Here is a 26,867-nt window from a genome sequence, read left to right on the forward strand (position 1 = left end):
TGCTCTTTCTATTTAAGACCTGAATGTGGGTTTCATTAAAGACAACCTTTACATATGAACTGCATGAAAATGGCACATTACCCAGTTTATTTCAATGTACGAGTTCAAAATTCACTCTAATACACATTCCTGGTCTTATTTTTGTACAGTAAAAACAGTGGTTGTCTATTTGTATAGTTTCTATAAAATATTAAACAACACTTTACTTTTCAACTGCTGTCATTTATGTTATGTGGGAGCAGTGTTTGGATGTGGATTAATGGACATCAAGTAATTCATCTTGTCTTGTAATAGTTACAAGAATATTTGTCTTGTAAATCTTGTACAGTGAATAATTAAGTCTGGTAAATAGTAAAAGCAATACATTATTGTTACTGTAATAAAGTTAACACACTGCAAAAAATAATTTCAAAATAAATGTTCTTAGTATTTTTGTCTTGTTTTCAGTAAAAATATCTAAAAAATCTTAAATTAAGATGCTTTTTCTTGATGAGCAAAATGATCCAAGAAAATATGTCTAGTTTTTAGACCAAAAATATGAAATTTAAGTGATTTTGTGCATAAAACAAGCAAAAAAATCTGCCAATGGGGTAAGCAATTTTTTCTTGAAATCACTTAAATTTTATATTTTTGGTCTAAAAACTAGATACATTTTTTTGGGTTGTTTTGCTAAAGCATCTTCATTTAAGAATTCTTAGATATTTTTACTGAAAACAAGACAAAAATACTAATATTTTTTTTATTGAAAATATTTTTTGCAATGCAGTGGTTCACTGCAAAAAATGACTACTTAGTGTTTTTGTCTTGTTTTCAGTAGAAATATCTTAAAATTCTTAAATTAAGATGCATTTTCTTAATGAGCAAAAAGTTTATAGACAAAAAAAATACAATTCAAGTAAATTTAAACTTAAAAGAGCAAAAAAATCTGCCAATGGGGTGAGGAAAAAAATCTAAAAATAAGTTTTCCTTTTTCTTAAACACTTAATTTAAGCCAAATTTTCTCACCCCATTGGCAGATAATTTTGCTTGTTTTAAGCACAAATTCACATAAACTGTGTTAAAAGACTTCTTTTCAGGTCATTTTCCTACATCTTGATATAAGTTGTATTTTATATATTTACTGAAAACAAAAATTGTCTGATTCATGTGTTACATCATTAATGTGAAAAAAAACACCTGCTTTAACCCTTTCACCGCCAGCGTTTTTTAAAAAAGTTGCCAGCCAGCACCAGCGTTTTTCATCATTTTCACAAAAGTTTAATGCCTTCCAGAAAATTTTCTTCTTCAAATATATAAACATACAATATATCAAATAAAAAAACAGGCCCTCTGCTTTCAAAAAAAAAAAAAAAAGTTTCATCCTACCTTCAGTGGTTCTTTTGTAATCAGCTTTTGAATATGGGTAGGTTTCTGCAAAAACACCACATTTTGAGCAAAAAGCAGAGATAATTCCATTTTTGTTACTGACTTTTCATAGAGATCCCATTCAGAGCAATCTTTAAAACAAACACGGACATGCAGCCGCTTGCCATAGGGCAATACTTCCGGTTTTAAAAAGTTGCGGAAGGGCGCCGCCTAGTGGATAATGGCGGTATTGCGGAAAGACGGAAATACTCGTCATTGGCGGGGAAGCGTTTTCTCTTGATTGACGAGATATCTCGTCAATGGCGGGGAAAGAGTTAAAAGCAATCATTGACAATTTTTTTTAATTTGATTTCTTTTGTTACTGTCGGTAAGAGATGAATGGAGACAGTCCAAAAAGAAATCAACAAAATGAATACAAAGACCCACAATATTACAGATGTAATTCCATCCATTTTTTGATGGTCTTGGTCTTGTCTCGGTCACAAAGGTGAGTTGTCGTCTAATTGACATCTCTCTTTTTGAACCCGTTCTGGCACGATTTGCGATTACACTAGGTATGTTTACTGTACATGCAACCAAATAATATGTTTGTAATCGTATTGATGGCTCAATCGTATTGAAAAACCTTCATGTAAACACCTTAATCAATACGATTAAGGAAGATTGGATGCAAATTTGGATCGTATTGAAGGGGGTGGTGTACTCCGATCTGTGATCTGATAAGTAGGAAAAAAACATGCAAGTAAACGCGGGAATCGTAGTATTTTCTCAATCGGATGGCAAAATACTAGGGATGCACCGAATCCAGATTTTTTAGGTTCGGCCGAATCCCGAATCCACCGTTTAAGATTCGGCCGAATCCGAAACCGAATACCGAATCCTACTTGCATCCTTATTCCATTAACACAGTAAAACACATTAATGAATTATACAACGTCCACAGCAGTGTATTTTTCATTTTATTTAATTTTAACTGTACATTATACCAGGATGACAAGTTGGAAAACTATTTTGACAATTACCATAAGCCTATGCATAATGAAAGCGATGCGTTGCGACACGTTCGTTTTTCCAATAAGCAAGCATCTCCGCGCTGAAAACTATATTTAACTTTGAGTGAGAAGCTCCGCTCGTCAATGTCAGTTTTCACACGGCCGTCCAATTACAATGTAGGAGGGGCGGGACATTACCACAGCAACCAACCGGCTCACAGCTGAAGCATCACAGCTACCAAGCGCTCGGCTGAAAAACAGCTGGCATTTCTCAAGGCGTTTTCAGCCGTGTTTAAAAGTTTTGGTGTGTCTAGCCCCTAAGGCTCACCGAAAGAAAAAGCTCATCTCCACGTCAGCACCCGATGTGTGTAATCAACGGCCGCGTGACGTCGACCAGCGTAGCGCAAGCCTAGGGTTCGGTTCGGTGGAAAAAAAATCTAGGATTCGGCCGAACCCGAACCCCGTCAAAAAGCCCAGTATTCGGCCGAATCCGAATCCTGGATTCGGTGCATCCCTACAAAATACATTGTGCAAATGCGCAGAACATTTCTGCTCAAGTTCAACTCTTATAATTACACTGCAAAAAAATGATTTTCAAGAAAAAAATTCTTAGTATTTTTGTCCTGTTTTCAGTAAAAATATCTACAAATTCTTAAATTAAGATGCTTTTTCTTGATAAGCAGAACGACCCAAGAAAATAAGTCTAGTTTTTAGACCAAAAATATCAAATTTAAGTGATTTCGTACATAAAACAAGCAAAAAATCTGCCAATGGGGTAAGCAAAAAAATCTTGAACACTTTTTTCCTAAAACACTAAATTCAAGAAAAATGCAAGAAAAATTAGCTTACCCCATTGGCAGATTTTTTTTGCTTGTTTTATGCACAAAATCACTTGATATTGAATTTGATCTTTTTGGTCTAAAAACTAGACTTATTTTCTTGTGTCGTTTTGCTCATCAAGAAAAAGCTTCTTAATTTAACAATTTTTTGATATTTTTTACTGAGAACAAGACAAAAATACTAATAATTTTTTTTATTGAAAATCATTTTTTGCAGTGTACCTCTTATATCACATGATTCCCGTCACAGAAACACGCAATATCAAGGCAATGGCATCACGCATTATTAAATTAACGTCAATGGTGTCAAGCGCTGTACACACAATGCACATTCTGCATAAAATAGCATTGTGTTTTAAAAGTGTGTTTTCGTTACATATATCTGAAAACCTGTGAAGAACAACTTTATCAAACTCAGTTTTGACGAGGGATGCTGTCTGCAGCGTAGGGTTGCCAAGTCCTCTGATTTTTTGTGCATGTTAAAGATGAAATTATTTTGTTGATTAGTTATTGATATTTGGGCTGTGGACAGTCATTCGGAGGCTTTTGGGCTAGTTTTGAATGTCCATTCGGATGGTTTTGATACGCGAATCTGGCAACACTGGCTGTGCGTTTGCGCAGACGTTTGGTTCAGATTCTATAGAATGTACATGTAAATGATCAGATTGCAATGTTTAGGGTGTATTGTCGTAACCTTCAATCGTATTAAACTCCGTCAGATTGACAAATTCTTGTGCATGTAAACATAGCCACTGCGTGTTTTGCACCTGAGCCCAATTGAACTACATCCAAGTCAGCCAGGGTGCAATTAACTAAGCGGCGCATGGGCACGGTACAGAACAAACCAGGCTTTGGGGGGTCAAACCTGCTCGGGCACAGTTTGATTTGGATAATATGAGTGCGCACTTGGTCTTGACACCCTCTGGTCTTGGATTAGGTGGTCTATACTGGTAAACAGTGATAGATTTGATATAACTGGATGCCCGTGATCTAAAGCCCCTCAACACTGGGGGGGTGATTCTCACAAAAACTTGGTTTTAAAAATGTCAAGCATGAAAATGTAAAAATTGCTTAAATTTACTTTTTTTCCCACCAGACATTGAAAAACAAAGTCTGGAGTAAATTAATTAATTTAAAAATGTTTACTTTTCATTTAACACTTTTTGTAACATAATTTAAAAAATTAGTCCTAAAAAATCTCATTACCGCAACAGTCAGAAAACATCAACACTGACATATTTTCAAAATGACATGACAAACCTGAAAGAACATAATTTGGAGATTCTGCACATGCATTTAAAATCAAAGTATTATGCTTCTATTAATTAAATTAACATTTAATAAGCATCTGTTGCGGTAATGATAATCAAAATGTCGTGTAAGCATTCTGACAAGACAATATTTCAAATTAACTGTAAAAAAATGATCTTACCTGGTAGCCATCTTGAAGTAACTGGTCCATGTGCTTGGTCACCCAAAATCAAACTTTATTAAAATTCTGTATGTGTGCTTAAACTGTTCTCAAAAAGTGTTGCGGAGGATGAGAACATCAGGCATGGACACATCATTTTCCTGATTTTTCTTCATTATTATACATGAATATTCAGTAAATATTTTTTCTGTCATCTAAAGTAGTCTAGCAAAACATCCATTTATTTTTTTTCTTAATATTTTTGTGTTAATTTGATTAAATTACAACATAACGCATGTTCAAACACAGCCGGACACATTGCGGTAATGAGAATTTCAGCAGAAAATGAGATAAAATTTCCAATTATAAATTCTTATGTTGAAAGCACACATTGTGCAAGGTAGAACACAGGATTGTGTTAATTCTGATGCTTTTTAATGTTACTATATTACACATTTTAAAGCTAAAATCCTTAGTGCTGTGGTGTTTCAATGGTTTCGTGAGAATCACCCGGGGATGTTTCAGGATGGTAGTGGGCACAATTCACAAAGGCAACATGCAAAATATTTTTAAGTCTTTTAGCATTCGAACTTCCATAAGAACAATTTGTCAAGCTTAACAGCGCACTGAATGAGACTGACATTTGCGAACAAGAAAAATTGTCACATTTATTTGATATCAAACATGAGTTGAATTTACATCAGCGTATGACAATGGGCTCTTAGAAAAAATTGAAATGAATATCAACAGTGTTACATCACGCACACGTCCGTATCAACCCTTTTACTCCATAGTTCATACTTCATCTAATAAATTATTTAGTGTCAAATACGGAGATATGTCCTCAAGGTATCGTGTCGACACACACATGAATATTCCTGATCCCTGACAAATAATGTCAGCATTTTCTTTTTAAAAGTAAAATAAATTACATATCAGTCCAATTCACTCCAAATTTGTGCAAGACAGCTTTTGTTCAGCGGAACAAATAAGAATTAAGCTTCTTTTCGTACGTATACATTGGCATTTGAATGGCAAAATCCCTAGCAGAACAAACCAATGGTGAGTGTGATTATGGGTTCAGTTGGCTCCCTTCATGTTTTTAATGCTTCTACAATGCACGAAAAAACCTCACACATTTTAAGAAAATGTGCAACGACTTCTCTATAATTTGTCTGACATGTTTCTAATATGGACATATGCTTGACTTTTTTTTTCTTTACACTTGTGGTACTGCAAAATATATTTTCTTCAGCTGTCATTCGTACAACAGTTATATGTGCAATAGAGAAAATATAAGGCCTGAGTCTGGAATAGTGGTTCTTTGTTATTTTTTCAGTCTTTAACCCTTCGTTCTGTATTAGAGAACCTCTGTGTTTCCAAGACAGGAAGATTAACCTGCAAACTGGCCAAGAGAGTTTTCAAAGTCCTAAAAAATCTGACATTGGCATGTTTATTATTTTTTTTACAGTAAATTATACAAAGCTTTTGTTTTGGCAGATGCGTATGATGCCAGTCTTAACACTGACGCGTGCCGCTCAGGAAACTGCATCCACATCAGCACATCTTGAGAGTTCGAACAGACCGTCTGTCCTGTTGCTTAAAAAAAAGTCATTGTGCCGTCGACGAGTCAATCTCTTGCAGTTTGTCGGAGTGAGAAAAGTAAGAGGATAACTGGAATAAAAGTGAAAATTTTGGACTCAGAGGCTGGTGATTAGCTGCATCTGTCCGTCTTTATCGGCTTCACCCTCCTCCGGAAGGCAGCCATCGGGGAGCTCGGGGCCGATGCAGCCCTCGCTGGTCCCCCGCCGGCTAATTTGATAGTAAGAAAGTGGTTGGGTCCCGTCGCCCAGGTCGGGCAAACTCTTATGGCAGAGTTCCTCTGGTTCACCGCGAGCGGATGAGCAAAGGGAACCGTCGTCCTCTCCATCAGCATGGTCTGCCGAATCCAAGGGCGATGAGTCTCTGAGATTGGGCATGCTCGTGTACAACGAGTCTCTGTTATTTGGCGAGGGCGTGTTCTCTTCTTCCGCCGGCATTTCTTCATCATCTTCTTCTTCTGGCTCTCTACTCTCCTCTTGCGGCCTGGCGGCGCGTCGAGATGCCCTTTGGGCACAGTAAAGGAGGGAATGAGTTCGCTGGGGCAAAAGCGGGGCCTCAAGGACCTCCCGGTGGTTCGGGTGAAGGAGAAGAAGCTCCAGCGCCGGGTGGCTTGTGGACGGTGGCAAAGCGGAGGTGTCGGCATCAGCAACTATGGCATCGTCTTCGCTCCCACTGCTGTTACCGACGCCTCCGTCGATGCTGACGCGCGTCTGCTGCGCTGCTGGGTCTCTGCGTTTTAACCCCTGTTCACATTTTGTGCCTTTTTGGTTCTGCGGCGGCCCACGAGGCCTCAGATTGTTGTGAACCAGCTCGGAGATGATCATCTTTTCAAAGGCGACATCATCCAGGGCTAAAGCGCATTCGGCCGGGCAGCGCAAAGCGGGGTCTTCGTAGTCGTCCTCTCTTAGAGAGTAACTGTTGTTGAAGTTGCCGTTAAGAGGGAGGGTGTCCATGGTGCTGACATCACGGCTGTTCGTCAGCGAGTGCTGGCCTAAAATTACAGAAGAACAATTCAGTACCTCAAAAGTGAGAACAAAAACAAATGATCACCTACATGAAATGACAAACAAAAAATATTGGGTATTTTTTACTATTAAGGACATAAACTTTCTCATCACACTGCGAATTAAGAATTAGTGGTCAAATGATATATCGACCACGAATCCTGATGCTATCTAAAAAGTAGCTAATATTATGCTCTTATTACAAATAAGATTAATTAAAATGCACAATTAATTTACCAAAAAAAAATATTCAAAATTTCCCAAACAAACCCGATATAAAAATTATTTTTATTCTGTGAAACGTATGTCCTTAACAGTATAAAAATAAAAAAAAACAAAGAAATATTTTACAGAGCAGCCAAAGAACTTCTTGCAATAGCACACGCACACACACGCACGCACACACAAAACCATTCATAAAGATGTGAACGCAAGCTATTATTGTAAATGAATGTTAAACGCAAATGTGGAAAGCAAAAACTAAATAAAACAACGACGTAAACGTGCTGCAAAGGTTTGCACAAAACACAACAGAAATAAAAGCATGTTAATATTGCACACAGACGGCCAGGCACACCGATGCCAATCGACAGAGATCACAGACAGCAGGCAGGGTGCAAACACTCACATCATGTGTGTCTGCTCAGGCTAGCTGACCTGAGAACTGCCCATGTGCGAAAAGAAAAAGAGTGAAACAACGCTTTTTAAAACCGCAGCAATGACAGAAAAGTGAGAAATCACCAAAAAGAAAGCTTACAAATTACAAGGGCCTGAATTCAGTCTGTCCGTCGAGATCCATCACTTGCATTTCAATTCACTCACAATTTAAACAAATTATGCTATAAATACCAATAATAAAAAAAGAAGGTTCTAATTCCGCGCACTAAAAAACACAATTATTTTTGGGAAATAATATAAAGGATAAATTTGCTCTTGTTCAATTCATGAGCTGGAGTTTGTATTGAACTGCTCAAGCGGCACAGTATGTTAAATCAGAATTTGAATTGGATGGATTTATTGAATCATATACAATTCCACAAAATTCAACACTGCAGTCACATAACAATTTTAATAATCCAAGACATTTAAAGTCTGTGTAAAGTGATATTAAATACAGTATGTGTTCTCAGTTTGTCTCATCACAGAAAAATGTGTAGTACCGAATTGTGAAGTTACACCAATAAAAAGTGTATCCACATTTCTGTGTGCAGGATTATTTGGGCGGGGCTAAAACGGTGGCTCAATGACACACTGGAGCCACCGAGCATGGCCCCGCCCCTAACACAATCGCAAGCCTCCAATAGGGGATTTTCACGCCGATACGTAGAACTTCGGCTTTCAAGGATCTTTGTGCATGGCCACTTCCGGTGAATGACTTAATTGAAGGAATACAGATTAATTTAGGGTTACGTAATTTATGTTAATATAGTTTTTATTGCTATATACGTAACTATTTCAGTTTTGTAAGCGTATGGTGCTGAGATGCACCTAATGATGTTTTTGCACTGCTGTTTGCAAAGTCTTTATGTAATATAAAATCCTGCTATCACGTAATTCTTTTGTTAGGGGCCATTTTCACATAAGATGGAAATGCATGTCTAATTAAATATGATGCGTGTCATTAATCATATTGACTAAACATCTTAATACTCGAAGGAAAGTTTTTACCATTTTATAGTAATTAGTTAATACCGTTCTAATTTATTTATTTATTTGTGAGAACACAAAACTTTGCAGTAATACCATATATTCATTTTTATTCCTTTTATATACAGGTGCTGGTCATATAATTATCATCAGAAAGTTGATTTATTTCTCTATCATTGGTAATATAATTATTACAAACGTGTTAAAAAATTTATGTGTTGTTAGCAACAATGCAACAGTCCCCAATTGGCCAATTTAAATATTCAAGCACAAAAAAAATCGCGAAACATCTCAATACTTTACTCACGCGTTGTTTTTATACGTTTTTTTTTTTGCTTGCACCCCTCAACCGCGAGCCCGACACGCATATTAAGGCTTCAGACAGCATGCAGTACAACCAAATAGTAAAGACAGCACGCAAATGACAATCAAGTTTATGTTTTGTCGCATAACATTTTAACACAAAATTCTCTCAAAATGCGGTGATTGTAGTAGTACACAATCATTTAAACACTACACTGTAAAAAAATTCTGTAGAAATTGCAGCTGGGTTGCCGGTAACTTACCGTAAATTTAAATGAATGTTATTACTGGCAACATTTTGTACAAAGTTAAATGAACATGAAACATTTACAGGTCTTTGTCTTTACAGAGTAAAACTAAAAAAACTGCATCACGCAAAACATTCTGGGAAACAAAATCTGAAGCAAAAAAACAGAAAAAGTTTGATGATGATTTCTGGTTCCCAGAATGCTTTGCATGAGGCTGTTATTGTATAGTTTTATTCTGTAAAGATAAAGACTTGTTAATATTTAAAATTTATTCAACTTTGAACAAACTCTTGCCAGTAAATAACATACATTTAAATCTACGGTAATTTACCGGCCACCAAGCTGCAAAACCATTGTAATTTCTACTGATTTAATTAGTTAATACCAAAGTTAATACCATTTTATTAGTTAAAGGTGCAATGTGTAAATTTTTGTTGCATCTAGTGGTGAGGTTGCGCATTGCAACCAACGGCTCAGTCCACTGTTCACCCCTCGCATTTGAAACGCATAGAGAAGCTATGGTAGCCACCACCGGACAAACATGTCATCGTCAGAGACAACTTGGTAAAAAATTGTCCATTAAGGGCTTCTGTAGAAACATGGCGGCACAAAATGGTGACTTACATGGAAGGGGACCCTCTGCGTATGTAGATAAAAACATCTCATTCTAAGGTAATAATAATATTTTGCATTTAAGTTAAGAGATCATCCTAAAAATTACACACTGGACCTTTAATACCTTTTTTGTTTGATTTTTATTTGTGATAACACAAACGATTACAGAAATACCATATAGTCCATTCTATTTTATTGCTTTATATTCTATATATATAAATAATTCCCATATTTTCTATGTTTTTTTCTCTTGTAAAGCTGCTTTTAAACACTGCAATGTTGTAAAAAAGTGCCACATCATCCACTCCTAGACTCAATTCAGTCGGGAATCCAAGAAAACTTACGTAGGATTGGCGTTGTTTGTTTGATTTATAACAGAGCAGTGACATCTAGCCTTCGTTTTAGCCACTGTTGAACTGTGCCGGAAGTGGCCATGCACAAAGTTGACAAGTCCCGCCCACGAAACACGCAAGCGTGATAATCCCCTATTTGAAAGTTCACGCATTCGCAGTATTCCCGCAAATAGGGGCAGGTGATTTTTTTCTTTTGTATCATTTAAAGGTGCACTGTGTACATTTTAGTGGCATCTAGTGGTGAGGTTGCGAATTGCAACCAACGGCTTAGTCCACTGCTCACCTCTTGCTTTTGAAACACATAAGAGAAGCTACGGTAGCCACCACCGGACAAACATGTGATTGTTGAAGACAACTTAGTAAAAACGTTTGTCCGTTAAGGGCTTCTGTAGAAACATGGCTGCACAAAATGGCAGCTTCCATGTAAGGGGACCCTCGGTGTATGTAGATAAAAACGTCTCATTCTAAGGCAATAAACACATAACGGTTCATTATGAAAGGTCTTTTTACACCCCTGATCATATAGTTTTGTATATTATTTTGCAGATCCTTCTAAAAATTACACACTGCACCTTTAAATTTGGCTTAATGGTTAATAACACTGTTCTGTGGTGTGACAAACTCACATATTCAATATCACTTTACACAGACTTTAAATTACAATTCAATTAGATCCTGTGCGCTAGAACTCAAATTAGACTCACTCTCCATTCAATTCAAATGAAGCACAAACCCGTCCTAAACAAATGATGAAAGATCTCGCCAGTTAATTCGGATTAAAAATCATTTCCGACTGTAATTCCAGCAAGTGTGTGTCATTAATAAAACGTGAATACGCAAAGCAATGAAGCTTCAAGGAATGGGTTTTTTTTAATCAATGTCATTAGTGTGAGTTCACTTCATTAATGAGCAGATCCATCAGGATCAGGACTGAATTCAGGACAGTGACACGTGTAATGGGTTCAGCACCCAAGCAATCTTCAACAACTCATTTCTGTTTATGCTTATATGAATGGATAAACATCTCAAGTTGTAATCGCAAAGCAGTGTGAAACGACAATAAAAACAGTTGTACTTATTGGCTCTTAAAAATGCAATTGAAATAAATAAATGAATAATAAAACATAAAGAGAGCGATGGTATGGATTTTATGGACTGCTGCTTGGTTCCATGCAGATGGTTTTATAGTCGTTTGAAACGAATGCAAGATCGTGGGGATGACAATGCACAAAACATATGTGTTCAGCTGTGAGATAAGAAGAGTCTTTATTGTCGAACAAGAAAAGAAGGCACAAACAGACATCAAAGAGCCGAGCGAGAGCAGAGAGGGACAGAGCGGGGGGATAAAGGAAAGACGAAAGAAAGGCAAGCAACCGTGAAACATCAACTTGGACGAAATTATTTGCATTTGTTTATGCGTCGGCAATCGGTTTAATACAGACAGGTATTGTCGGGAGAGCTGTGCCAACAGATGCAAACGGAATTTTAGTGGACATGCTGGAGAGGAGGAATTCTGGGAAAAAAGCCAGACGGCATCTTTGATTCTTCGGTCTCTTGAGTCGAATTCACAACTGTGCAATACTTCATGCACTCGAAGCCCAGGCATGTTTACATTAAGCGTAGCTATTCTTTATTTTCCACTGCCGGTATTTGTCGAAATGGGACGTAAAGAGCGAAGGTCTCTGTGAAATCATTTTTGAGCGAGCTGTTCGGATGCAATTAGAGCCTGGCGCACGCTAAAGTGTTTCTTTTGTTCACCGACACGGCGTTAAGCCTCGCGCGACGCGTTCACGATGCACTCTGCGGCCTTTAGTAAAGTTGATGAGCCATTAAGTTGCTTCAATCTCAAGCTAAAAACAAAAATCCCTCTTATATATGATTAGTGGAACGAGAACTCTCACCCACGCGACTGTACTGATGGAAAGGCTGAAGAAAAAGTAAGTGGCACAAAACTCAAACGTTTTCAAGCAGTGACGAATGACCCTGACAAATTAATTTTTATGGAGTAACTTGGCATTTTCTGCCAAAAACTCTTTGTAAGATCTCTGCTTTCATAAAGAAACATGTATTCATATAGATTACATTGGTGGTGTGCTTCTATAAATCAAGCACAAACTTTGTTTTGAAATGAATCAATTCTGTATATTTGTATATTTACGACACGGTTTTGTAGGAAAAGCTGAATAGCTTTGCGGTTATGCATATAAATATAAACAAGCCATTCAACAATTGAAGATCTGAAAACAGGGCTTTAAGTGTAAAATACCGACTTTGTCCTTTAATAAAAAATCCTGATTATTTACTCACCCCCATGTCATCCAAGATGTTTATGTCTTTCTTTGTTCAGTCGAGAAGAAATTAAGTTTTTTAAGGGAAACATTTCAGGATTTTTCTCCATGTAGTGGACATAAATGGTTAACAGTTTCTATACAGTTTAAAATTGCTCTTTCAATGCAGTTTCAAAGGGCTCTAAATGATCCTAACTGAGGCATAAAGGTCTTATGTAGCGAAACAATCATCATTTTCTGCAAAAAAAACAAAAAAACTTCTTAGCTTGCACTAGCCGTTTGATGCCTCAGCGTGACCTTACCTATTATGTAATCACGCAAAAAGGTGAAAAAAAATGTAAATCCTGGAATGTTTTCCTCAAAAAGACTGAACAAAGAAAGACAAACATTTAGGATGACATGGGAGTGAGTAAATTATCAGATTTTTGTGAAAGTGGAATATTCCTTTGAGAGTGTAATTGTTAGCTAATAAATATTTTAAAATCAATTTAGTTTAAAAAATGTATATAAGACATCACATCATCGTCATTTTGATGTGGCAATAAAATTGGGGTAACACTTTACAGTAAGGTTGTATTTGTTAACAATTAATTAATGCCTTAGCAAACATGAACTAAAAATGATTATTCGATTAATCGTTTTTTTTACATGGTTGATTCAAAATTGATTCTTAAAGCCCACGAATCAAATTTTTTCCATATTTTTTTCACAAACATTAAACGTAAGATTACCGTAAGATTCTAATATAATATAATATAATATAATATAATATAATATAATATAATATAATATAATATAATATAATATAATATAATATAATATAATATAATATAATATAATATAATATAATATAATATTCTAATATAATATGATATTCTAATATAATTTAATATTCTAATATAATATAATATTCTATATAATCTATATTAATTGAGTTGAATCAAAAATCGAGTATAAAAATCGGCCCGAGAATCGGAATTGAACCGAGAATCGAAATTGAATCGACTTGATAGCTTTCGAATCGAAATAGAATCGATCTGGAAGATCTGAATCAATACCCAGCCCTAAAAATGAACAGCATTTATTAAAGGCGGGGTGCATGATCTCTGAAAGCCAATGTTGATATTTGAAATCACCTAAACATACACGCCCTTACCCCAAAAGAATCTGGACCATCTTTTGATAGACCTGCCCCACACATACTCAACCCAGGCAACGATGTCGGTTAGTAGACACGCCCCTTACTGCTAATTGGCAAAAACCATATTGTTGGTGTTAGTTAATGCATTTACTTGTTTACAAATACAACCTTATCGTAAAATATTACCAAAATTGGTATGAAGAATTGTGAACATTGTACACTGTAAACAATTCGGTAACACTTTACAATAAGGTTCATTAGTTAACAACATTAGTTAATATGAACTAATAATGAACTGCACTTATAAAGCATTTATTAATCTTTGTTAATGTTAATTTTAACAATTACTAATATTTTATAAAAATCTTGTTGATGTTAGTTAATGCACTGTGAACTAACATGAACAAACAATTAAAGCTTTATTTCTATTAACTAACATTAACAAAGATGAATAAATACTGTAACAAATGTATTGCTCATGGTTTGTTCATGTTAGTTAATATACATTAATAAATGTTAACTAATGAACCTTATTGTAATGTGTTACCAAAAATGGTAACACTTTACAATAAGGTTCATTAGTTAACATAAGTTAATGTATTAACTAACATGAACAAACCATGAGCAGTACATTTGTTACAGTATTTATTAATCTTTGTTAATGTTACTTAGTATTACTTATTGTTGAAATTAACATTAACAAAGATTAATAAATGCTGGATAAAGGCAGTTCATGATTAGTTCATGTTAACTAGGGATGGGTACCGACCTCGGTACTTTTATAGGCACCGACCGAATTGCGTCGGTACTACCCAGTATCGATTCACATAAAATCAATCGGTGCTCAATTTCGGTACCTGAGAGAACATGTCAGCGCGCCGTGTGAGTCTGGTACGTTGCGAAAGCGTGTGCGCGCGGGAGAGAGAGATGGTGTGGTAAGTGACACCCCTTTGCAACTTGCTTAATGGCTAACAGAAAGCGATCTAACATGTGGTTAAATTTCACAAAGGATGATGCAGACAATGCTACCTGTAATATTTGTAACAGTAAGTGCAAGGTAAGCAGTGGTAATACATCCAACCTGAGGAAGCACTTATTTAAACACAGTGTGTATTTAGAAGCACAGCTTATTAAGCTTATATAAAAGCTTATTAAGATGCGTTTTCGTCGATCGGATCACTAGTGGACGAGAGAGACAAATTCTGTTTACACCTGGTATTTAGCAACACCAGTCCGTCTCTTTTTTCCACTTTCGATCGGTCCTGTCCTGATTACTTTGAGTGGTGGTCCGTGGAGACCGCGGGGAAGTCCCTTTGCTTTCGTTTTAACGTAAGCTGGAGTAATGACGGGTTTAAATGCACACGAACTAATACTATGCTTGTGTTTTAAGTAAACATGCTGCACAGTGTTTTGTACATGAATATGTTGGAGCTTTCTCAGATTTTTCACCACAATTAATGAATTAAGATCACACAACTTTCACGCGCTCGCGAAATGAAACTGCGGAGATCAGCCGCTTTTAGCTTTATCAATGAAAGCCTAAAGACTGTGTGTTCACGCTAAAAGTCAGAAATGACGTAAAACTTTGTCCTCAGTACCTCAAATTAGATAAAAAGGAGGAGAGAAGGCAGTCCGTGTGGCTGTTCGAACACATTTAACCACATGCGGACCAAATGCCAATGCTGGCCAGATTGGCAAAAAAGTATCTCTGTGTCCAGTCCTCTTCTACATCCTCAGAGCGAGTGTTCTTTACCGCTCTGTCATGGCTTTTACCTGAGAACGTTGACATGCTGATTTTTCTAAAAATCAACTGCTAGTATTGTTTTCAACATAAAAGTTTACTTTTATGTTGCTTTTAGGACGTTTATGTTCATTGATCATTTGTCTTACTTATATATTTTATTTATTTATTTTATTTATATGTAAGACATATGCCCTGGATGTTATAGGGATGTTTTTTTTGTAAAGATTGTGTGTATTATTAAACATTTCGAAATAAATAACAAAATGTTGAAAATGAGAGGTTTGGGCTTATTATGTCCACTGAAAGTCACTTAAGTCAGAGTAAAGTACCGAAAAAGGTACCGCTGGGTACCGGTATCGAATTCCAGGTACCGGCATCGGAACCGGTACCGGTAAAAATGTGAAAGGTACCCAACCCTAATGTTAACTAATGTAGTTAAATAATGAACCTTAGTTTAAAGTGTTACCGAAATCACTAGTGCACTGTTCGAGACAGTGTGATTTCAGGGAGTCATCCATTTCGTTGTCATCACACGTAACCTGTAGGTAACCTTACGTGAGGTACTAGAAGTGCACGGTGATTAGCTCACTGTCTACGGCTGACAAGCAGCATGATGGAAACGCCGACAGACGGATGTGACTTTCCAATTTCTTTCAAAAGCCTGTTAACAATCTGAATGCAAAGACCAATTCCCATATACGTGCAGAGACGACGCACGAATACCACGCTTTCCACACAGCCTCTTTTATTTCCACTAGCTCATTTTATCATCAAAGCATTCAGGATTCGACGCCTATGTAGCGAGTGGTTACATATACTCTGGTTGATGGGAACGAGGACGCTAAATGCTAAACCTGTTTGTTCCTGTTTATTTTGTCGAAAGGGTAAAGTATATAGACGACACTGAAGGAATGCCAATCACAGCCTGTCTGATAAACAATATAGGGTGGGAAATGGGAAATATAACGGCACATATGCCGATCAACAAGCGTCAATCATAACGCCTCTCAAAATAGAGAAAAACAAGAACCGGGGGGGTGAACTAATGACTGTGGAGGAAACGAAAACAAAAGCAAAATTCATGCAGCTATGCGTGTTGAGAAAAACAAATCTTTTAAAAGAAAAGCAAAACGACCACATGGCCGCAGTGACTCCATGACAGATACTCAGCAAATTATAGTCTTGTGTTTAAAGTGCTGTGAATAACCCTTTATTTTTCCACCCCACACCCCTCTCGGCGTTGCGAAAAGGCAGGAAAACAGACGGGAGGATCTGGAGCACCTGGGGAGTGGAAAGCCGGAGGTGAAGGTGTGTTGCAGACGATGGTTTCGGCGAGAAGGTTGTTATAAGGGTTGTTAGTGTCGTGGGGCCGTAGGAGAGGGTTAGTTAGGAGATAGTTGCCGGTCATTCCTGTTGAATAAATAAACAGAGGAGAAGAGGAGGGGTGATGGTGAACAAGAAGAGTTCAGGAAAGCAAATGTGCAGCCAATCGGTCTTTCTACTAAAGGTTAGTTATTTTTTAAGTTTTAACAAGATATCAATAATACCGAGCCCCTAAGGTGACATTGGAGAAAAAAAATCTAAAGTTTAGTTTCATGTGCTCACGTGAAACTTTCATGTTCTCACGCAAAACCTTCATGTGCAGTGTTTTTAAAGTTTAGTTTCGCGTGCTCACGCAAAACTTGTAAGGAGCCCCTAAGGGGATATGGAGGAAAAATTAAATAAAGTTTAGTTTCGCGTGCGCATGTGAAACTATCACGTGCGCACGTGAAACCATTGCGTGCGCACGCAAAACTAAACAATAGTTTCACGTGCGCACGCAAAACTAAACTTTATTGAATTTTTCTTCCATGTCCCCTTAGGGGGTCCTTACAATCGCGTTTAGTTTTGCCTGAGCACGCGATAGTTTCTGGAAAAATTAAATAAAGTTTAGTTTCACATGCGCAAGTGAAACTATGGCGTGCACACATGAAACTATCGCGTTTAGTTTCACGTGCGGACGTGAAACTATTGTGTGCGTACGCGCAACTAAACTTTATTTAATTTTTCTTCCATGTCCCTTTAGGGGCTCCTTACAACTATCGCGTTTAGTTTCACATGCAGACGTGAAACTATTGCGTGCGTACGCAAAACTAAACTTTATTTAATTTTTCTTCCATGTCCCCTTAGGGGCTCCTTACAGTACAACTATCGCATTTAGTTTCGCCTGCGCACGCGATAGTTTCAGGAAAAATTCAATAAAGTTTAGTTTCACATGCGCAAGTGAAACTATGGCGTGCACACATGAAACTATCGCGTTTAGTTTCACGTGCGGACGTGAAACTATTGTGTGCGTACGCGCAACTAAACTTTATTTAATTTTTCTTCCATGTCCCTTTAGGGGCTCCTTACAACTATCGCGTTTAGTTTCACGTGCGGACGTGAAACTATTGCGTGCGTACGCAAAACTAAACTTTATTTAATTTTTCTTCCATGTCCCCTTAGGGGCTCCTTACAGTACAACTATCGCATTTAGTTTCGCCTGCGCACGCGATAGTTTCAGGAAAAATTCAATAAAGTTTAGTTTCACATGCGCAAGTGAAACTATGGCGTGCACACATGAAACTATCGCGTTTAGTTTCACGTGCGGACGTGAAACTATTGTGTGCGTACGCGCAACTAAACTTTATTTAATTTTTCTTCCATGTCCCTTTAGGGGCTCCTTACAACTATCGCGTTTAGTTTCACGTGCGGACGTGAAACTATTGCGTGCGTACGCAAAACTAAACTTTATTTAATTTTTCTTCCATGTCCCCTTAGGGGCTCCTTACAGTACAACTATCGCATTTAGTTTCGCCTGCGCACGCGATAGTTTCAGGAAAAATTCAATAAAGTTTAGTTTCACATGCGCAAGTGAAACTATGGCGTGCACACATGAAACTATCGCGTTTAGTTTCACGTGCGGACGTGAAACTATTGTGTGCGTACGCGCAACTAAACTTTATTTAATTTTTCTTCCATGTCCCTTTAGGGGCTCCTTACAACTATCGCGTTTAGTTTCACGTGCGGACGTGAAACTATTGCGTGCGTACGCAAAACTAAACTTTATTTAATTTTTCTTCCATGTCCCCTTAGGGGCTCCTTACAGTACAACTATCGCATTTAGTTTCGCCTGCGCACGCGATAGTTTCAGGAAAAATTAAATAAAGTTTAGTTTTGCATGCGCACGTGAAACTATCGCATGCACACGTGAAACTAAACTTTATTTAATTTTTCCCGCCATGTCCCCTTAGGGGCTCCTTACAACTATCGCGTTTAGTTTCGCGTGCACACGCGATAGTTTTAGGAAAAAATAAATAAAGTTTAGTTTCACGTGTGCACATGAAACTATCTCGTGCGCACGCAAAACTAAACTTGATTTAATTTTTCCTCCATGTCCCCTTAGGGGCTCCGTACAATAAGGATTACCTTTGATCAACCAACAGAACATAACACTGTGCAGAGATTGTGGGCAACACTTTGCGAAGCCTGTATGCGTTAACAAATAAAAATGCGAACGACTCTTGCGATCGATTCAACCAAACCGCATCATTGTAGCAGGTGTAAATCAGGTCTCAGAAATACATCTCCTGCTACAACGTCCCTTTATATTCTCGTTCTCTGTGAATCGTGCCAAAACACTGATGAATATTTTTAGAATACAAGATACTTAAGAACGCTCGTTTCCATATCTACAACATCGATTCCCAATTCCCAGTGAACCCCAGAGACATCGGAGCAGCTCAAACTTTTCCCGCGTGACACCTACAGGAGCGTTTTATGAGGTTAGTATGACTCATATTCTCTCTCTCATCTTACGGCTTGTCGAGGGGTCGATGAGAGTTGAACATCATACTCTCATCAGCAACACTCTTGCAAAGCCTAAATAATTGATCAAACCATTTTTAAAATCCGGCCTGGCGGCTCTCCAACTGAGGAGAGAGACCTCAAGACACGATGAAGAATTAGTCTCGGCTCTTCCGGCGATGATGACGACGGTCTAACGCCATTTCAAGCGTTCGGATATATTTTAACAGTTTAATAATGTAACGTTTCATAGAAACACTTTTGAGAATCTCATCTCCTAGATATTTATATGGATTATTTTGTATAAATTAAACATGGGAATATTACGAAGACAGTCCTTTTCCCGGAAACATTTATAGAGTGCTTTAAAAAGAAAATCCCTGGATAATGACTACTGTAGTACAGGCCTGGATGTAGCTTTAATCTCTGCTTGGCACAGTGCTATGGTAGGAGTGGTAATCTAAGATATGATCTGTAAAATTGGTATTAATTAAAGAAGTTGATCATAGAGAGCAATGATGACCTCGCAGTACTTTCATTCACTTTCTCTAAAGGCTTTTAAAAATACATTTTCACTAAAGAGCCTTGAAATAAACCAATACACCAATTTACAACATTTCATTCAAAGTGAATAGTTTAGTATAAAAGAAACTCATCCCATGAAGCATTGTGAACATGGTACAATAAAAATACATAGTATAGTGTAAAATCTAAATAACAAAACATGTATACTAATATGCACATAAAAAACTAAGTTTAGTAGTTTTGCATCTACATCAATTTCTGGTAACTCATTTACTAAGCATGCATACGAACAAATTTGTGCATGAAATGTGCTTACGAACATTTTCACGTACAAATCATAATCCAACCAAAACATTGTGTACCACACATACACAATACACACGTACACTTTTATCAAATACTAGGCTTTAATTATAATGTATATAATATTGTTCATGTATTATATTTTATATTATAATATTTTCTATGTTACATACTATTATATACATTAATAATTTTTTTTTATTACTAAATACAGTATATTTTAAAGGCTACATTATTTTTCTACACATATAAAGGAGATGCGCATAATAACAAATATTTACGCTTTACTTATCCACTTTTTAAATATTTATGAATGTGTCTGCTTAATGCCTAATGTAAACGTAATGTGCAAAGTTTAATCGATTGATCTAGGCCTCCCAAATCACAAATATAAAGCAAAACAGAACTTTACCGATTAGAAATATGATCATGGATTTCTTTTCTAGCTCGTTTGCTTTGGTGACAAACTGCTCAAACATTTTCGGTGAAAAGCGCTGTGGAAAGTCCTTATATGGAGCTGGTCTGGGCGTGTATTATGCAAATTGCCAACCTTGTGTACGCGGCCGATTATTTAGAACACTTCAAATTCACTAATTCATGTGCGTGCGAACGTGTTTTGAATTAGGCAAAATGTTTTTGTTAGAAGTTCAAATGTGCGTAGAAATACAAAAAACATATGCAATTAGAGTAAATCAGCTAACATAAAGTTTGGGTTGGACGTATCGATAAACTCCACCTTATATAGTCTTTAGTTTGCGTAGCCTAAAAAAACAATTTTCGATTTTGCGAGTGTGCAACCTTAATGTGTGTAAAAAAAAACTAAGTATACACTAGCTTTTTGAGCGCACACTAACACACACACACACATATACAGTCTCTTGGTAGGTTAGAGCCGTCACCTTGGTTTAGAGTAGAAGTGCTGTTGATGTCTCCGGAGATGAAGGAAGACTCTGACTGTTTCCTCACTGTGTCGTTCCACATCCTCCTAATACGGCTCTGCAGGGAGAGAGAGAGAGAGAGAGAGAGAGAGAGAGAGAGAGAGCACATGGATTAATGCGCCTAATATTCATGCAGTACGAGCAGACAGCTTCTTAACCCAATTACAAGACTTAAAGTCTCAATGGTAGCGGTTGGAATAAAGACGACATCTGAATGCGTTACACATTTAAAAGACTGCCCCTGTGCAGCTTGTTATATCATTCACAATAAATACAAACAATTCACAGCAACTGAAAAACATTTTGTTCTCTGATAATCACGATTCATAATGTTCGAAAATACTTTGCTACTGTTATTTAAATGCTCCATCAACATCTGTGGCATATTATTTCATATAAGAAATCATTCTGAATTAGTAAAACTATGGTTACCGTTAGGGGTGGGCGGTATGACCAAAAATCTATTTCACCAAATGAGTCATATATTTCAAGGTAACGATTTACATATGTTTTTCAGCTTTATGATTATATTGGTTTTGGAATGTACAAATGACAAAAATACAGAAATTTGTCACTCACTAATAAGCTTTTAACTAAATGCACACCACAGTTTTAAAAATGGACTAATACTGTAACATCGACGACAAACAATTTAGTTTTTAACATTACACGAAACCTTACATAATGAAATAAAACCATACCATCAAACGCAACATTTATAAAACTTGATTACTTTACCTCAACCATTAACATGATTTCTCATTCCTGTCTGATTGATGGCCATCAGCGGTTGAGTTAAAGTCAACAAATCCCATCATTCCATGCTGCTTCGGAGCGTCATTAATCTACGTCAGTGTTATTGTTTTGATTGTGCGCCCTCTAGTGGTGTGGATTATACAAATTGCATCTTTAAAATAAACGCCTGAACTAAAGAGATCATTTGAAGGGTTCAGATGCAAAAGCCACTAAACACCGTCTTTGTCAAAAACAAGATCATTATTGTAACCCAATGCTCTCAACACGTACTATCGGAGCGTCATTAATCTACGTCAGTGTTATTGTTTTGATTGTGCGCCCTCTAGCGGTGCGGATTATACAAATTGCATCTTTAAAATAAACGCCTGAACTAAGAGATCATTTGAAGGGTTCAGATGCAAACGCCACTAAACACCATATCTGTCAAAAACAAGATAATTATTGTAACCCAATGCTCTCAACACGTACTATACGTTTATCAAATACTTTCACTTCAAATCTGCTTAATCTCGACCTCAGGTCATCCAGAAATACTGGTTAAGAGTCTGATAAAAAATGCAAATTAACAAGAAATGTCAGACGCAGAGGTTTAACCAATGAGGATTCAAGCATCCATTCAAAAAACATGGAAACAAAGTTTGTCAAGGGCAAAGTATTAAATCTGTATGTTTGAAAAGTCTTCGTACAAGCCTAAAGAGCATATATTAAAAGTAAACTAATTGAAAGGCCAAAGCAGCTCAGTCAGGACAAAACTTTGACCGAGTGAAGAACCAGTAGATGTACCTGTGTAGCAGATGAATATCTGGCCGTGGATCTGGCGGCCGAGGTTTTGTTGGAGCTGTGTGGGCCTTCAGATGGGAGACCACCACAACACTGAGACTGACGAAAACACTTGCTGTATTCTTTACGCACCTATATAGAGATGCACAAAATCATGGCATGTTGTTTTGTGAAAACTAGACATGGTATAACAGTCAATTGGAGAGCGCTGCAATACAAAAACTCAGTTTCTCACATTGTACTGTATATGCGTGTAAGTACATAATATGAAAATGTTTCATTCATTTGCTTTCAACAAAGTGTGCCTTCGAAAATATGTTGCAACCTTGAAACCCCCGTTGCATTTAAAGAAGAACACATATGCACACGTTTGCTATCTAAACTGTGCTTATGAATGACTGCCCGTTGAGGTAAACATTATATCCCATATCGCACAGCTTATCACCAGACATTGGCTTAAAGGATAGCAATTTAATTAAACGAGACAAATAAACATCACAGGCAGAAAATGGCTTTACGATCTTAATCGTCGCTTAAGACAATAACCAGCCATCAATCCATTATAATTATGAAGAACATGATGACCACGGGTTACCTTCTTCTGCAGGAGACAGTGGAAGATAAAGATGAACATCCCTTGTAAGGTATTGAAGATGGTGAAGAGGTACGCCATAAGTATCGAAGAGTCGTTTAAGAAAAACAGACCGAAGGACCAAGTCAGGCCAAGTAGACACAGCAAGGCGAAAGCGCCCAGCACCCAGGATCTGAAAATGAAGTCATTATAGATTTTTGGACTTACGCCATACGTATTTTGTAACAATTTGAGCAACATTATATGTTTGACAGTTTATGAGGAGACCTAACCTTTGTTACTTTACTTGAAGCAGGGATGCCTATCGATTAGTCATGACTCATCGTTTGCAGAATAAAAGTTTTGTTTCATAATATATGTGGGTGTGCTTAGGGCTGGGAAAAGATTAATCGCGATTAATCACATACAGAATAAAAGCGATTTTTGGCATAATATATTAGTGTGTGCTGTGTGTAATTATTATATACATATAAATACACACACATTCATGTAGGCATTTAAGAAACATTTACATGTGTATATATATTTATTTACACAATAATTACACACAGTACACACACATATATTATGCAAAAAATAACGTTTATTTTGTATGCGATTAATCACGATTAATCAAGATTAATATTTTCCCAGCCCTAATAATTATGTATATATAAATACACACAGATGCATGTATATTTAAAATTAATAATAAAAATATGTTTTAAATAATAAATACTTTTATTAAATTATATATAAATATAAACATGTATATATATATATATATAAATGCAAATATTTCCTAAAAATATACATGAATGTGTGTCTGTGTGTGTGTATTTATACATAATTATTATACACCCACATATATTATGTAAAAAACTTTATTCTCTGTCGCGACTAGGCATCCCTAACTTAAAGCAGGCAAAACTACATTTTAAAATCTTGTGGATGTTTATATTGTGCAATATCAAGCTATGAAACTTATAATACATTTATACTGCACTTATTCAACTACACTATAACTTCATCATGAGATATAAATCATCATACTCTTAAAAGTTATAACCACAAAAATATAAGTATTATAATGTATTAGGAATTTGCATGTATGTCATTTTTTCATTTCGATTAATCCATAGGTCTGAAAAGCGAGTACTCGATTAACGGGGGGCGGGGCAATCAAAGGGGCGAGGCATACACATTATAGTGAAAATAAAAAAATAATAAAAAAACTTAAATAAAACTTATTTTTGAAAAAATTATGACAAAAAATGAACACATACTAGATTATTAATTAATTAAATGTTTTTAAAAGTAACCTCTAACAGGAATAGCTGAGTGATGAAGTGAAACTAAAGGGTTAACAAACTTTTTTTTTCTAAAGGGTTAATAAACCCAGTCTTTACTACCACAGGCGCTTGTAACATTAACCAGATATCCAAATGCCGCCATAACCCAAAAAAAAAAAAAAATCGCTGATGCCACGTTCGAGTACTCGATCTATCAATTACTCATGCCCATCCCTATAATGTATTGTAACTGTTGATATAATTAATTATGAAACAATAAAATATATTATAATATAAGGTTGTATATAAGCCATTATAAAGCATTAAGAATTATCTTATAAACAGGCTTCAAAGAAAGTGTTACCGTTTGGTAAACCCATTTGGGATTTTTGTGCCAGACATAACAAATACTCAATGTTTTACTTTCAAGGATTATAAACCGTATTTGTTTACCACTTGATTGTAACTTTGATACAAATCATTTCCAAATTTTTTAATTTTCATCAATCATTTTCATTAATCAAAAATGGCTCAGAAGAACAAATTGTTTGCCAATCAAACATCACTTGTTCACAAAACAGATTGTGAAAAAATTGAATCCACTCCTACAATTAGACCACCCAGATTTACAAGAGTTTTAAGACAGCAGTATATCAGTGGACTTTTTTCCCATAAGAGATTCCAGCAACTATCTGTACGGATCAAATGTCCGGGAGGGCCGATCCTTTCATACGGACACATGACGGGGGAGATTTTTCCATCTCCTCTTACCCCCAGCTGCACGTTTAAAAGTAATTACGACTCGGGGTCCAATAAAACGTCTTACTTATCATCATAGCATTGTACTTCCCATCTGGAAATACGCTTCTAGTTTCCAAGGACAGTGTTTACAAGAGGGAAGGGTCGTGCTATGACATTGCAGGACAGTGATGCTAATGAATGTGTTAATAACACGGTGCAGGAAAGGTTAATGTCGTCCATAATTATTTCCATAAACTCAAATTAGCTTCATCTGAGCATTTACCAAAAGTCCAGTCCCAGACGCAACCCCTACCCCGAGCGCAACCTTTTACCCAGAACGCCGTTCATTACCACGAAACCAATTTGTACGGCTACACTGTAATTGTCACATTGCAATTATAACAATTATAAAGTCGTGCCACTTGAAGTAATGCGAGCAAAGCAATCAAGATGGTAATTGGGGACTACAAAATCACGTATTTGAAAGAAAACGTCGTAACGTGAAGTTGTGCAGACAGCTGGGATGTCGTGCGACTGTTCTCAAGGTTGATCTTACCGTATGTTCTCCAGCCTGCTGGAATCGGGTTTCATAGACGTCGAGTGTTTTACCATCTTGTACAAAGTCACCACCAGAAAGATGAGATTAAGCTGTCAGAAAAGATAAAACATGTTGAGAAGACCACACATCCTGGAAATCATGTTTGCAATTCGTCATTCGGTTGGCATGTTTATTAAATATCATTTAATATTCATATTTCCCAGTTTCGCCGTTTTACGTCCACGGAGATGGTTACATGGGCAGGAATCGTCTCTCTTGGGACCTGTGATCACCAGGCTATTAGACCATTGTAGCACCACCATTAAAAAACAAAAATAAACCGTGGCTTACGCTGGCTGCGGTACGCTGCAAAGTATAGCCTTCAATAATTCATAAAATAGACGGTAACTGCAAAAACGTCCAAATGCAAGAACAGATGACTTCTGCTGGAAGTCGTCTGAACTGGGAAGACACCGGCTAAGGCTCTGCATAAACCATCGTGAAACGTCCTAACAGTATGCTGTTTGTTTAGACGTGCGTTAAACACTTTAAATGATGAATAAAAAACTGGATCTGTAGGATCTGCAACCTAATCTGTTTTCCAATTGCCAGTAGGAACGTTAATATATCTTCAGACACAAACCGTCATGCAGATAATAAAGCGCTACCATTTGTTCCTGATTTGGATCTTAAGGATTATCCGAGACAAACTGCCGTTGGCGCCTTCTCAGACTAGTGTAAGTCATAACTGTGGCTCTAGACATGTCTGCTTGCTGGCAAGAACTTGTGTTTTTCTACACCGCCCTGTACATGGGAATGTAATTCAGGCAGGCCAAAGGAGACCTCTTAAAAGAGCAACTATGGGGGACAAAAAAATGAGTCCAGTAAAAGGAGCCTTCTTCAATGTTAAATATTGAACGGGGCTAGGGGGAGCTTCGGGTGTTAATACGATTGAAGTTACAGACCACCAAAGTTTCTTTAATAAAATAAACATCAATACACTGATTTGAATCGAATCAATAATTCCTACTTTACAAATATGTGAA

General features: G+C 36.8%; 1 protein-coding gene across 6 annotated transcripts in view; it reads right to left on the reverse strand.

Annotated features, from left to right (window-relative positions):
- Positions 1-5,255: 5,255 nt before the first annotated feature.
- The window catches only part of LOC129443133 (adhesion G protein-coupled receptor L2), a 160,770-nt gene continuing 139,158 nt past the window's right edge, over positions 5,256-26,867 (reverse strand). For 2 of the 6 annotated variants that reach the window (XM_055203555.2, XM_055203556.2), the window contains 6 exons: positions 25,840-25,931; positions 23,275-23,443; positions 22,683-22,811; positions 21,105-21,201; positions 16,834-16,962; positions 5,256-7,200 (listed from right to left, as the gene is read on the reverse strand). In XM_055203555.2, the coding sequence (XP_055059530.2) occupies positions 6,308-7,200; positions 16,834-16,962; positions 21,105-21,201; positions 22,683-22,811; positions 23,275-23,443; positions 25,840-25,931 (1,509 nt within the window). In that variant the 3' untranslated portion in view covers positions 5,256-6,307. Of the gene's footprint in view, positions 7,201-7,841; positions 7,878-16,833; positions 16,963-21,104; positions 21,202-22,682; positions 22,812-23,274; positions 23,444-25,839; positions 25,932-26,867 lie in introns of all 6 variants that reach the window. The other 4 variants (XM_055203557.2, XM_055203558.2, XM_055203559.2 and 1 more) reach the window with 3 other exon arrangements.

This window comes from Misgurnus anguillicaudatus, unplaced genomic scaffold, assembly GCF_027580225.2.
Source record: "Misgurnus anguillicaudatus unplaced genomic scaffold, ASM2758022v2 HiC_scaffold_26, whole genome shotgun sequence".
NCBI lineage: Eukaryota > Metazoa > Chordata > Actinopteri > Cypriniformes > Cobitidae > Misgurnus > Misgurnus anguillicaudatus.